Below are 15,977 nucleotides of genomic sequence, written 5' to 3' on the forward strand. Positions count from 1 at the left end.
CTAGATTGTCCAATATCTGAATTGTGCTGGCAGGATGTAATCCGTACATATATTTCGGGATATTATTCTTTTCGATAAATTCATTTAAATTCTTATAAATCCGTATAACGGAAGCAACAAAAAGGCCCGCTTCTCCGACATCAACATCAGTTGTTTTGACCTTCACAGTTTACAGCGGATCTGACAAAACAAATTTTATAACAACTGTTAAAACGATGCAAGAAAATAGTTCCGGAATACCACACACTACTATTTCAAATAAACTGCATAATTCAACTTCTGTTTTACTAGGTAAATAAGAAATAATTAATTTAAAGCTTTATGAAGATGTACGGAAAAATTACTGTGATTGGCATTATGTTTTAATGTTTTAATGTAGCAGTTTCAGATTTTCTATTTCTGCAAATGCATGATATTTGGTTTTATCCATAGATTAAAGTGCAACATTTTTAGAGCAACACCATTTGGTAAATACAAATATTTACTGTTATGTGGAGGTTGTTGCTCTGGGGAAGTTTATTTGATAGTATATTTCAGCATAAGGAAATTTGAATGATGTTGTTATAGAGATTTCTTTGCTGAACAGAGGGCCTTTTTGGAGAAGTTATACTGTAAATTGTATTTTATTCCGTTCAGTTGGTTTCTTGTTCTAGATTGTCCAATATCTGAATTGTGATGACAGGATGTAATCCGTACTTGTATCATAGCTTGGTGTTTTTTCTTAACAAATTTGGTGCAGGTAATTCGTATACTCATGAGTACAGGGTGCGGTAACTAAAAGTGTGCAGGTATTTAATACCCTCACGCTAGTTACCGCACTGTTAGATAGAAAAGTATGCCAGCGTGTCTGGAACAGTAGATAGCAGTGTATTTTATTGATTTTCTGCTCTTGCATTGGTTTATTTTACCTGGGCTTTACACATTTGTATAGCAAGGATTTTAAGTACTCACTGAACTGCTGTATATGGCAATGTGGACCGCCTACAACTACCATATATGGATGGCTATGATACAAAACAGAAAGAACATTTAAACTCTCGGGTAAACGATTTATACTCGGGGGCTACGCCCCCTCATACAAATCGTTTACCCTCGAGTTTCAATGCTCTTTCTATTACATATATTTCGGGATATTATTCTTTTCGATAAATTCATTTAAATTCTTTCTGTCGGCAGTTATATTGCCATAAATATATCAACGGAGGTAAATGTTTTAAATGTCGTTTCATACTGTTTCTGCCAGAACTGGGATGGGTTCCCCTGTTGCACTTATATGTTGATAATAATAATGATGATTATAATAATAATAATAATAATAATGATAATAATAATTATTATTATTATTATTATTATTATTATTATTATTATATTTTCACTTAACTATATGGATTTGGTTCAAATTTAAAATGGTGGTTAATTGAAATTTCATGTTTAAATTTTGTTGCACTTTCAGGCTATCTTAGTTATAACTAAACGGATTTGATTCAAACTTAAAATAATTGTTCCACATCATAACCCACATCATATGATACAAGGTTCATAGCTCTTTAAGGATCTTTGATGCACTTTCACTCTATCTCTATTATTACTAAATGATTTGATTCAAACTTAAAATAGTTGTTTCACCTTAACACCAAACATCATATGGCACAAAGTGCATAACTCTGCCATCAATATTTTATGAATTGTGCCCCCTTTAGTTAGAAGTAAAGGGTAATTTTGATGCATTTTCACTAAATCTCAGTTATTACTGAATGGATTTGATTCAAACTTGAAGTAGTTGTTCCACATCATCACCCATATCATATGACACAAGATACATAACTCTTGCATCAAAATTTGATTAACACACAATGCTCCATTTAAACCTGTTTAACACACTCATAATTTAATTATGCCCCCTTTTCGCTTAGAATTATACTTATTTAGTGTTTAATTACATTTTATCTTTATCTCTCTTATTACTTAAAATTTGTGACTCAGACTCATGCTTTTGCGCAATATTTTCACCCACCATTAAGGTCATTTAACACTCCAGTGACACCTCTAGCTTCCTCAGATATGCCCAGTTTCACTATCCATGATCGAAATTGTCGAGCGCGCTGTCTCATGTGACAGCTCTTGTTATTTTGTCTTTATCACATTAAAGATATGCTTTTAATGGTAAATATTTTAAGTTATAAGACAAGACATATGTTTGATTTAGACGCATTACTTAAAATTGTTTTTGTTTGTTTCACATCAATATTTTGAAGAAATAACAAATTATATGACAAGAGTTTTACCTCTCTGTAAGCACAAATATTTCAATCTTAAATACACACAATATAGTTTCGTTGCTTCATTTAAACCTGTTTAACACACTCAAGCATTTATGTAACACACAAAACGAATACAGTACATTTAAGAAGAAAAAAGGATCCAGATGGCCGCCAAAATAAAGATGATGAAAATAATACCAATTGAGTTCAAGAATATGTTTGTTTGAACAGCTTCAAATATATAAAACAACTTGGTACGATCATAACACTTATAGTTTTTAAATTAGACAATTTACCAAATTCACCATAGATAGATAGACTAATAAACAGTTCTAAAGTAAAAATTTATAAATATCAGTTTAAAGTCCCCTTCCTGTTACAGGATCCCAAAATTACAGAAAGCTCCTTATAAATCTGGACACATTTCTCATATTTCTCTCCTGTTGACTTCGTATCTTACGGTCATAAAATCACATGCAGAAGTAATGCTCTGTATAATATATGAACTCTTATGTTAATCTGTTTTGGTCTATCAATAATTCCGGAAATGCTAACAAAAACTGTTGAATATACATTACAATTCTTCAAGTATTAACACTCATGATTTTCCTACCCTTTATGCTAATTTACCAAATAATTTTATAAAAGAAAACTCGTTGCCTTATTTTAGAGAACATTTGAGTAAATCAAGTTTATATGCTTTGAGTTTCACACACTTCTATTTTATCACTAATGTTACGGATTTTCTCAGCGGGGTATTATTCTATTTTCATTGTCTTGTCTTACTAGCAAAGAGAAACCATAGAGAATGTGAAGTTGATACGCTTCAAACTCGTTAAACCTCCAAGTTCATTTATATAGCGTACTGACTATTCCCAGACTGCCCGCTTATGTTATACATTTTTGTATATATATTGCGTTGTAAGTTGTGGCGATGCTTATTCATTTCACTTTGATTCCCGTTTGATTGCCACCCTACTGTTTATACCCCCATTTTGTATTAACCTTCCTCCTCCCGCTTGTTATCCTTTGCCCACCTTTGATATATCTCATGAAATTAAACTTTATTATTATACAAAATTTGTTGAGCGCCCTTTTCATATGTAATATACGTTCAAAGGCGCTTTACAATTAAACATGTGACACATCGCAGATATGTAGGAAAATAACAAAACATGACATATGCAATCACAAAACTGAAACTGAACAATTTGATTAAACGTCTTTTTTATAAATGATATTTTCAATGGCGTTGTACATAATAATAAAAAATAATAGTTATTACAACAATATCATAAATGAACAATGATAATATTTACAGCCTTATTGTAACAAACAGCCATGACCGTACCCCCCACCCCTGAGGTCGTTTTACCCCTATTGCCAATACCAGTGCTTTAAACATCTGGTACGCCCAGACGGGCTGCATATAGTGGTTCAACCTCCCGGTAAATGGTGCCATCATGTACTGTTTTAGATAGAAATACCACACATTTCAAGTGAAACTCAAGCCTTGCGAAAAACACACACATAGAACGTCATAACCCTTAACATGTGACATGATGAAATAAAAGATGGACTGTCAATTTAGTTAATTACATGATGAATTGTACAGTTAAGAGATCTTCGTCAGCGACGAATGACCTGCTGTAGTTCTGTATTACAAAAATAACAATGGCATATTAATTATGAGTAGAAACAGTCTCAGTTGGTATCTATGTGTTGTAGAAAATTTTGAAAAGGTGTGTTTTGAGAGCTCTTTTGAATGAATTAAGTGATGAATTTTTTCTGAGATTGTCAGGGAGAGAGTTCCGTAGTTTTGCGGCGGCAACCCTGAAACTTCTATCCCCGTAGGTAACCAGTCGACTTTTTTTGTGGCACAAGGGTTGTTGCTGCATTTGCTGACCTCAGATTTCTAGTTGGCACGTACACCTCCAGTAAGTCTCTCATACACACCGGCGACTGTCCATGCAAGGCCTTGAATGTTTGAATGAGAATTTTGTATTTGATTCTATCTTGTATTTGAAGCCAATGAAGATCTTTAAGGATTGGTGTTATATGTTCAAAACGGGTTGTTTTTGTAATAAGACGTGCAGCTGTGTTTTGGACATTTTGCAGTTTGCTCGTTGTTGATTTTGGCACGCCGTACAAAAGAGCATTGCAGTAATCTAATCGTGAGGTCACAAGCGAGTTTATCAGGGTTTTTGTGGCTTCAGTTGTCAAATATGGTCGAATATGACCAACGTGTCGTATTTGGCCGTAGCATGTTCGAGTCACAGAATTAACATGACGGTCCATGTGCATGTTCGAACCAAGCGTAGCACCAAGGTTTCGAACAGTTTTTGATGGTCTTATGCTCGATTCGCCAACTTTCAGTTCTAGATTTTCAACATGTTTGGAGTGTTTTTGACTCGAGAAAAGAATTACTTCAGTTTTGTCTGCATTCAATTTTAACATGTTTGAATTCATCCATGAGATGATTTCTTTTAGGCATTGTTCAACTTGTGTGATTGTGGCTGCCTTTGATGCTTGGTCAACTGGTTTAAACGATAGATAGAGTTGGGAGTCATCTGCATAAAAGTGGTGGTTTAGACCGTGGTTTCTACAGATGGACCCGACTGGCTTTGTGTACAACGTGTAGAATTTTGGGCCTAGAATAGATCCTTGAGGAACGCTGAATTTCATAAGGACTGGTTCAGAGAGTTTGCCATCGATGCTTACTGTTTGGTAGCGGTCTGTTAGATATGATGCCACCCATTGAAGGGTTTTATCGGCGAATCCAAAATTAAATTTGAGTCTGTGAAGAAGGGTGTTATGGTCAATGGTGTCGAATGCAGCCGACAGGTCCAACATCACAAGTACTGTGACGTCACCGTTGTCAAGGGATTCGAGAATGTCGTTCTGAACTCTTAACAATGCGGTTTCAGTTGAATGAAATTTTCTGTATGCTGACTGGTTTATTTCATGTAATTGATTGTTCGTCAAATGTTCCTCAATTCTTCTGTTTACCACTTTTTCAAGGATTTTTGAGAGGAATGGCAGATTGGAAACAGGCCTGTAATTCTTGAGTGTGTTTTGGTCAAGACTTGGCTTTTTTAACAATGGTCTTATTCGTGATGTTTTAAATGATGCTGGCACGATTGCACTTTCTAGAGAGATGTTAACAATTTTCGTCAATATTGGGAGAAGTTCGTTTATACAAGATTTCAAGAGCCATGTAGGAAGAGGATCTAATTCACATGACTTATTAGCTGACTTTTGAACAAGCTTTTTCACCTCCTCCTCTGTTGCTGGACTGAAACTAGTCAGACACGCGGTATCACATAGTGATATGCGTCCGTCTTCTGGAGTAAATGATTCATTCTGATCCTGGGATGCAATATTAGTTCTGATTTTTTATATTTTATCTATGAAGAAATCGCTGAACTCCTGTGCTAGTAGTTCTGGGTTCTTGCCTGATGGAAGTACCGCTTCACTTGGACCGTTCAATAAATGTTTCTTTATTTTGAACAAGCTGTTTTGGTCTCGTTCACTTGATTCTATTTTCTCTGAGTAATAACCAGTTCTTGCCTTTTATAACATTTTGTTAACGATTGCGCATTGGTTCCTATACATTAAGTGGTAAACGGCGAGTCCTGAAGTCTGCCATTTACGTTCTAGTTTACGTTTCAAATGTTTGGCGTCGTGGAGCTCCTCCGAGAACCAGGGACAAGATGGTCTTAATGTGATGGTTTTTGAACTCAAAGGCGCATGATTGTCAATTAAAGCTGAATGTTCACTGTTGTATAATGAGACGAGAGTTTCTGCATCTGATGTACTCTGTGACAAATTCAAAAGATCGGATGATAGAATATCAGCTTTGAAAGTATCAACGTCAATCGAATGGAGTTTCCTGTATGTCACAGTCCTCTTTACCGGAGGGGGTTTCGCGGCAAGTGCATTAAACATTACCACAAAATGGTTCTTGGCTATTTTTCCAGAGCTATCTGATAACCCAGGATCAGTCACTGCTACTGCCGATACTGTTTTATCTATGTCTCTGGTGATGACCACGTCTAGGGTATGACCGTGGACGTGGGTGGGCCCTTTCACATGTTGATACATGCCACAAGATTGCAACACACTGTTAAATCTGATGGTGTCACGATCAGAAGGAATGTCTAAATGAAAATTCGGATCGCCAGTTATGATGATATTCTTGTCAACTTCGGCGTATTTTGAAAAGAAATCTGGCCAATCGGTAGCCAAAAAATCATTTGTATTCAGACCATTTTTCTTTGATGGAGGAGGTCTGTAAATAACGGCCATGAGCAATATGTAGTTGTTGATACTAACATTACACTCAATATGTTCAAATGTTGAAAAAGTATTGTCACTACTTTTACATCTATTACCGATCTATAAATGAGAGCCACCCCACCTCCACGCCTACTACCAGGGCGTGGCACATGCTTGATTTTGTACCCATCAGGTAACAGTTCACCTAGACATGCTTTATCGATGGAGGTGCCTAACCATGTCTCAGTCACAGCAATAAGATCTAGCTCATTCGAGATAATAAAGTCACAGAAGGCTGTCGTTTTGTTTTTCAAGGATCTTGGGTTTATGCAACAAATGTTTATATTTTTCTGGCCTTTAACTATTGCTTGAGTTTCATATTTTATGTGGGATAAATTCATTGTTCTTTTCGAATCAAGCACTTCTTTGTTGATATTTTTCTTATGTTTTGGTCTATCTGTTGATATTACAGTTGAAATTGCCTCAGGTAATGTTCTAATATTGTCCAGTTTACTTTACTTGATGTATGTTTGAAACAACATAGTGTCTAACTGTTAATGATCTGAGCAACAATCTTAAGGTATGTTCACACAGTTGGACCATAACCCTTTTAGGTATTTCCTTTGAGAAGTTTAAAAATACATAACAAAAAAGATCAAAAACATCTCTGGAATTTGAAAAGAAATATGCCTAATAAGATAGGCTTGGGAATATCTTGCCGTAGATTTTCTTTTGATTGTTATATTATTATTTTAAAACTACGTCACACTTTCAAAGATAGCTATCTTGTACATGCATGTTATTGGAAATTATTGTTCAAATTGGAACAGTTTATGCAAAAGGAATAGACACTATAATAAAAATAAAATGTAAGACATATAATTTTAGCATTGACAACATCTGTCCCACCAAGTACAACTGCAGAATCAATTGTATCTACAGTCGGCAGATCCGAAACGACTGACACAATAATGTTGTCATCGACAGCAGACTATAAAGAAAGTACCAATGACAACAAAACCACAACTTCTGAGGCAGTAGGTGAGTAAAGCAGAAAATAAATTATTTTATGATATATATATATATATATATATATATATATATACACACCGTGTTGTACTGATATGCAGTTATGATTATTATGTTGAAATCAGTTAATGATATTCTGTGTTAAGACTTATGTTAATATTTTTATTAATTACAGAAGAAAAAACACTGTTGTATTCAAATATATACAGTTATTATATAATTACAATGATACAACCGCAAATCTCTATTGAGCCGATATCTGCAAATAGCGATTAATTAAACGAAATGCTAACTTTAAGAATCATTGTTCTTTTATATACCAGATGTGACTATATCTCGGCCTTACACAAGTATAGTATCAACAGATATTATCTCAAGTATAACGGAAGCAACAAAAAGGCCCGCTTCTCCGACATCAACATCAGTTGTTTTGACCTCCACAGTTTACAGTGGATCAGACAAAACAAATTTTATAACAACTGTTAAAACGATGCAAGAAAATAGTACCGGGATACCATACATCACTACTTCAAATGAATTGCATAATTCAACTTCTGTTTTGCAAGGTAAATAAGAATTTAAAATTGTTTGTAGAAGAACAGAAACAATACTTTGATTTGCATTACATTTCAAAGTAACAGTTATGTAGAGCAACACCATTTTGTAAATACAAATATTGACTGTTATGTAGAGGTTGTCGCTCTGGAGAGATTAATTTGATAGTATATTTCAGCATAGGGAAATTTGAATGATATTGTCATAGAGAGGTTTTTACTTAATAGAGGGCAGTTCTGCAGAGGTTATACTGTAAATTGTATTCTATTCCGTTCAGTTGGTTTCTTGTTGTCTAGATCGTCCAATACCTGTAATTTGCTGGCAGTATGTAATCTGTACATATATTTCAGGACAGTACTCTATTCGAAAAACTCATTAAAATTCTTTCTGTTGCCAGTTATATGCCATCAATATATTGACGGAGGTAAATGTTTTAAATTTCGTTTCATATTGTTTCTGCCACAAATGAGAATGGTTCCGCTATTGCACTTACATGTTGATGATAATGATGATGATGATGATAATGATAATAATAATAAAAATAGTAGTAGTAGTAGTAGTAATGCTAATAATAAATACAATAATAGTTTTACTATACAATTTTCAACTGAAAAGAATCATCAATTTAATTGTATGGTTTACTTCAGTTGCACTTATGTTTCATGCTATATGCATGCATGCTTTCTTGCTAATGATTTTTAAACAATGAACATATCATACAATTGTATTTAGTCGCCAATTTCTCCAAAACATTTTCTTGGAGTATTATCAGATTATTCGTGGGATTAATTTGGAAAACATGAATTTGCGCTTACATTAGTGTCTTAATAGATAGTCAGAGTTTATCTCTAATTTATTGCAACGAGGAATTCACTAAACTGTCACAGTTGATTTAAAACATTTTAAGTATATACATGGAGACATTTGTTCTGACATCAGTTTTACTGGAATTAAAAATCATTTATTTTAAATCAGATTTTCATATTTTCAAAACTGTACTTCGTTGTTTTGGAATAGGTAAAATGATAAAAATCCATTGTCGAACTATTTTAAGTTGTTAACAGTTCTTTTTAGGTCATATTGAATTGTGCCCTAAGAGAATACAGCATCTCTCGAAGCAGCCCGGAGAACTGATAGCACAGTTAGGAAAGAATTGCTACGAGATTGTTCAGGCAGCTGTATCCTGGTCTCATGCTGAGTCAAACTGCAAAAGTAATGGAGGGCATCTGATACATATTGCTAACCAACAGGAACAAGACTTTATCAACAACTTTCTTGTTAAACATCATAGTCATGAAGTATGGTTAGGTCTACACGATAGAAATCAAGAAGAAAATTTCGAATGGACGTCAGGTAATAGTCGACACCCTACTTACACACTAATCTTTACTTCATTACAATTGCTAACACAGTGATATCTGGTACTTAGGAATCAAAAATAGTTTGTTTTTGAATTAAAAAGATTAAATTTAGTAGATGAAAAACGAATAAATTTCACTGTGTCATTAATATAAAAATGCCCGTTTAAATACAAAAGTAAATTTACTTTAATAATAACTCCTTCGTAGACTTTTTCAAAATAATTATCTAGACCAACGAGACCAAGTAAATGTAAAAACGTGACAGAACATATAATTTTGAAGAAAAATGGCTTTTGGCAGATTTCCAGAAATACCAAAATATCAGGATTTTCGGACTTCACAATTTGACTAAAACCTTCTTTTACACTGAATTCTTGGTATTATTGTAATATTAGTTAAATATAAGTTTATGGTGTGGTTGATCTATTCTAAATAAGTTTGCCTCATATCTGATGACAATGTTAAGGGAAAGAATATGCTACATGTAATAACAACCGTATTAAAAAGGTCTCAACAGAAGTTATGTAGAATGGTTCGTAATGTGATTGAAAACAAATATTAGGTTGAACGTTCTGAAGAGTTAAACAATTGTTAAGCTTATTGCAATATTCTAGTGTGTAGAACTGATTTTGTGCAAAAAATATATCTGTGTTTTAGTGAAACCAGTCACGTGAATGTTTTTCGATATAAAAATGGAAATGACGTCATTACTTGTAACATTGTTTAGGTAACACCATAACGTACACAAATTGGAAGCCTGGGCGAAAAGATTACAGGTATCACAATTCCGAGGATTGTGTTTATATGTCACCATCGACTGGGCAGTGGGATGATGTACAATGTGGTGGTGATACTTCGTTGTCAGAACTCTTTCATATACGTCATGCGTATATATGTCAATATGGTATGTTTTATACTTTAAGTTAGTATTTTAGCTACAGAGTCTCATTTCCATGTGTTAAGAGTTTGGTTTGATCTTAAAGCAGTCACAATAACGAAAAACGCATGCACATGTAACGGTTTTGTGCCTAATTGGTAACATGTTCCAAGGAAATTTCCGGAAGTTGTTACTGCGCAGCCTTTAGCGCATGTGTCGATCTATTACTTACTGTTTCTCATTTTGGTTTAAATATGAAGTTGAGTTCTTGCGAGCGGTATCGGATTATTTTTGTTAATTGCACGAAAATGTTTCAGCTGATAAAAACAGTTTTAAAAATGGTGTTTTATGTATGGAAATTAAGCCAAATGCTATAAAACAAAAATGTCTGTTTGCAAGCAAAAAATCTGAAAACAAATGAAAATGCAGTATATGGTTATTACTGTATACTTTTTAAAAGAAGTAAGTATGCTTCAGTGACAGTTTATCTATTGTTAATATATATACATGAATTCATTCTTACCAGTAGATGCTAACAGAAATAAACTAAGGAAAGATATTTATTTAAATGTTTGTGTAGAAATGAGTTTTTTTTTTGTAAAAGTCAGTCTGAATACGAGTATTTTATCTAAATATTTAAGAAACAACATTGATATCAATAATTATTATGTTTTCGTTCTATTTATAATTTAAACCACTTAATAATTATACAATAAAAATGAAAAAAAAGTTGTTTGTTATGGTAAAATGTTTTTGTTAAATTTTATCTAAATACACAAGAAATTTTCTCGAAAATATAAACACAAATAAATACATTTCAAGTTAATTTTGGAATAATTTGTCTAGAGATTTAATGCATAGTTTGCTTCTGTTCTTGGGTCTCTTATTTGAAAACCAAGTTCTAATTGGTCATTCATTTATTTTGTCTATACTTTTAAACCGTGCACGGTGACATATTCTGGTCGTCGCTGAAAATGATAGAGTAAATATTGAAGAAGATATGACTGAATTTAAAGACATCTGTTTGTAGAAAAAGCATTCTAAGACATGTTCTTAATATATTGTCTAAATATGATGTTATATGTTTTTTTTTCAGCTACAGTTGATGCGGCAACTTCCGACGGTAATAGCACATGGTTATTTTATGTTTGATAACAAATTACTAAGAACATAAAATATGGGATACAATGTTCCTTTCAATTAATCCGTTTTCCTTCATTATGATAAAAGTTTATCAGGAAAATATCAATACGACTGTTAATTTGGTGGTTGTTTAGAAACGAAGTGTATAGAACAGTGACATAGGACGTAAGTCTTTTATGTAGAGTTACTATGACTGCATGAGGGTTTATCGTAGGAGATATATCAATGTCAAATAAGTCATGAAAAATCAGTTTAACAGTTAGTTTAATATAAGTAACAGCTTTGGATAAACCTTACAACTAACATTTATGTACAGGTATTGCAATGATACCCCACGTGTTAGTTTTGTTGGGTTTAACTTTTACCCTTCTTAATTTCTATAATGGTTTTGTCCATCTTTCAATTTGGACAGTACCATTAACTGCTTAAAAGTGTGCTTACCAAAAAGATACTGACTGAATAGCGAACACTGTAGATCATGATCAGACTGCACGGATGTGCATACTGATTTTGATCTACACTGGTCGCAAAGGTAGAACCAATCGTGTCCTGCACGGTAAGGGTTAACAAGTTTGTTTTATTTCAGATATAATACTAGTGATGACACGAAGATAACTTAACCCGAAATCCTTAGCCAGTATAATTCATTTTCTTCGTGAATGTTCTGGGACTCGAAATGATTCCGCTTTATTATAGACCGGATATTCAAATCCACAGAGCACCTGCGCTATGTTAGTTGTATCACTTCAATACTAATAGATATTTCTTATATTCGTCCATATGCATATCCTTGGAAACAAGATTGCATATAGTCATAATACATGCTTATAACTAAAACAAAGGAATTTTAAACAATTATACTGTGGTGTTGCATAATAAAGAATGGGATATTTGTATTGACTGAATTATTCCTTTACTACGCTATATAGCATTGCACCTGTGGGATAAAGATCCAGTGACAGACTGAACAAGCCAATTTACATGTAGTGCTGTCAATGGAATGTTTGCACACTGTCTTTTAATATCAGTTGTACATGGTATATATTACGCTCCTGTCCATATGTTTGTATACATTGCCTACTCATCACTGTTACTCTGGTTTGAATCGGAGGTGTATACAGAATTTAAGAATATACTTGAAGACTTTGGCCTTGGCCTGTGATGTATGGTATGACAGTTTCCGTGCTATTTCAGGTAACATAAATATGTGTTCTTATAACCTTCATCAGCAAGCAGAGAGAGACAGAGGCGTTCTTGGACAGTATGACCATAGTTGTTACGAAATCGTTCCAAATGCTAAGGTTGCTTGGCAACATGCTGAAGACATATGTCATAGTAGAGGAGGTCATCTTGTCTACATAAGTAGTCTACAAGAACAAGCATTTATCCAAAGATTTCTGAACAGATATTCTCCAAGCCATGCTGTTTGGATTGGCCTTTCAGACCACAACTCGGAGGGACATTTTCAGTGGACATCAGGTTGGAAATTTATTTAATCTAAATTAATTAGAATATTTAAAATATATTCTAGAAATATACTTTGATTGATTTGTTGAATAAGAAAACACTTATGTTGAGGCATATGCGAATATTCTCGGACAATTAACGTTTATTTTTATTTTAGTGAGAAAATGAAAACAAATTTATGAAAACGTCATGTGTTTTTTTCATACTAGGAGCTCCTGTGCACTTTACAAATTGGGTACCACATCACATGTCCAATTATGTCAGTTCTAGTCAAGAAGATTGTGTTGCATTTATGCCATATAAAAACGGACAATGGGATGATATACCATGCGGAAGCACACACCATTCCATATTTGGCGGAACGTCCTCATCCGGAGAAATACATCCTCTATTATGTCAATACCGTAAGTATTGGCGTTTTAGAAAGGATGCAATCAAGTTGCAAGAAAAATAGCAAGATCAGTTAATAAAATTGACGTTTTTGATCTATAGGTTTTGAAAAATAAAGAGTATTAGGTTACTGCCTTCCTTAAATTGGGTCTATTCCACAAGTCGGTAAAAGTGTTATTCATCCGAGCTTCTGCTTTTGGGATAAACTTTTAGGATAGAAGCTGGATAAACTCAAGTTCAAAAACACAAGTAATCTATTATTTTGTTTATTCTTTAACTGATAAAACCTGTATAAAAAGTATTTCATAGCAAATTGCTCAGTATAAAATATTATATCAACAGTTTGCAGGCGTGTAAATTCCTTCACTAATTGCTCGATTCAATTTCACGTATTTGCTCAAATAATGAATAAAAAAAATCCTTAACTTGCAATCTGACAACTGTGTTTCACGGCCATGCATTCGTTTGCAAAGGAAGTAATAACGTTTTGACTTGAAAATACTGTGATTTAAAATCAAATGCCTTGAAAGCAATCTTAAATTGTTCCATTTCCAGCAAGAAAGTGAGATTATAGTGCACAACAAATGCTTTAGATCCAAAAATTGCTATAAACGCCTGCCTAAAAAGGTTAAAGCCTCAGTTTCTAACCAGAAATGTAGTTCACGTAACAAACACAAACGTTTACAAGTTCAGGATCGATTGAAATGTTCAATACCCCTAGCGCCGGCTTTAGCAGACCTCTATTTTCCGTAATCTTTGACTGGACTCCAAGATCCCAATAGCAACACTGAGTAAAAGTACCAAAATACTACAAGCACTTAAAGGCTGCTGTTCTCATAGATTAAGCAAGAAAATCTGAAAGGCTATCCTGAGGAAGAACAGGACGCTACCTAGCAAAAACAATAGCAGACTGTTCACGAGAGGTAATGAAGTGTGCAACATTCCACATGCCCCCTAGCACCGTCTTCATACCGTTTCGCATTGCCCTGGAATAGATTAGTTTTGAACGATTATTCAATATTATGAAATCTTTACAAAGATAACAAAGCCTGCTGCAAATCTATTTTAAACGTAGTTCGTCAGAAACTGCTTTGTAAGTCAGTCGGGCTAACATGTAAATAAAATCTGTGAAAAGATTCTTTGTATGCATAAAACACAACCAAGCAACATAACAGAAGACAGTTTTATTAAGTCTGTTCATGAGAAGTTATGAAATGTGCAACACCACTCACGTACCTTAGAACCAGCTAAAGCAGAAGAATTCGATTAGGGTAATGAATGAATGAAAGAAGGAAGGAAGGAAGGAATGAATGTACTTTCAGATCAAGTTGATACGCAGTCCGATTTGAACGAAATAAAGTGGTAGTCTTTATAAACAAAATCCGTTCAAAGGAAATTATTCACAGCATGAGAGCAGTACATTCGCCAGCTGCAAGTATATGCACAGTGCAGTCTTTAAATTATTTAAAATGGGGTTTTGAAGAATTGAGTTGCCAAACATTTAGTTTTTAACAATTTTTGAAAGAAAATACGTTCATAGTTTAACTTGTTGAGTTTTTTCAGGTTTATAGTGTTTTATTTGAGAACATTAGTAATATGCTTCTTATATTTTTTCTATTTCAAGGTATTCCATCTGTCAGTGAACCATCGTTGATTGGCTAAATGGATTTAGTTATGTGTCTTAGGAGAATATATTCTGAAATAAAATTGAAAAATAATGTGTTGTTTTTTCCTGTTTGTGTATAGAACGCAGTTAAGAACGTAAATAAACGCGGCAAGGAATAACAAAAGAAAACATTTCCAGACCGACTACACAGTCTGCCACCGAATAACTGATGTTGACAGCATTGTTTGTCTTTGTTGTCAGCAGTGTAGAAAATATATATTTTTTCAGGTACATAAGCTATATCTCACCAGTAAGTGAGATAGTTTCTGTATATATAAGACATAGCACTACAGGTTTTCACCAACCGCCAGCCGCCAGTATTTTTATTTGTAAAAAATCGTATAGACATGGCATATCTTTGTCTATGTCTCATAAAATATTATGGACGTAATGTAAAATGACCACGTCTAAAATAATGTGTTAAAGGTTATTGGATATCAACAGACAGAAATTCGAAACTAGAAAACTAATACATTGTACATAAAAACAATATAGTTAGCAAGAAACTCCATTCCAGAACTAAATGTATTTACATTAAACAAAAAAATCAAAGTATTCACTGAGTAACATAAATGTGGAAAATGGTTCTACCCAGGTGCCCGCTCGTGATGAAATAATTCACGGAGGGCCACCTGGGGTCTTCCTCCACCATTAAAGCTGGAAAGTCGCCATATGACCTATCATGTGTCGGTGCGACGTTAAATCCAACAACAACAAAAAAAAAATGAGGAAAAGCATAGAATCAAGAAGTATAGTACATGGAAATTACAGATTCACTGAAAATTTTTCCATTTGATAATTGACAACACTTGTAATTGTTTCTGGTTCACTTTTTGAAATAGACCTTTCTATGGCATTTGTTTTTGTTTGGAGAAAACGAATTGTCTGTTGCTGGTTTCTTGTCGATCTAACACTGGATCACCACACAATCCTTAAAGATGCGGAAACAT

At 33.8% G+C, this 15,977-nt stretch overlaps 1 protein-coding gene across 1 annotated transcript; it reads left to right on the top strand.

The window, feature by feature from the left end:
* Window positions 1-108: 108 nt before the first annotated feature.
* On the top strand, window positions 109-15,079 carry LOC123527876 (C-type mannose receptor 2-like). The gene is made up of 9 exons (XM_053523600.1): window positions 109-291; window positions 7,428-7,580; window positions 7,892-8,134; window positions 9,198-9,476; window positions 10,212-10,388; window positions 11,458-11,484; window positions 12,699-12,983; window positions 13,181-13,375; window positions 14,986-15,079. Exons 1-9 carry the CDS (start codon window positions 216-218, stop codon window positions 15,021-15,023), a joined length of 1,473 nt encoding a protein of 490 aa, XP_053379575.1. The 5' UTR covers window positions 109-215; the 3' UTR covers window positions 15,024-15,079.
* Window positions 15,080-15,977: the final 898 nt, after the last annotated feature.

This window comes from Mercenaria mercenaria, chromosome 14, assembly GCF_021730395.1.
Source record: "Mercenaria mercenaria strain notata chromosome 14, MADL_Memer_1, whole genome shotgun sequence".
NCBI lineage: Eukaryota > Metazoa > Mollusca > Bivalvia > Venerida > Veneridae > Mercenaria > Mercenaria mercenaria.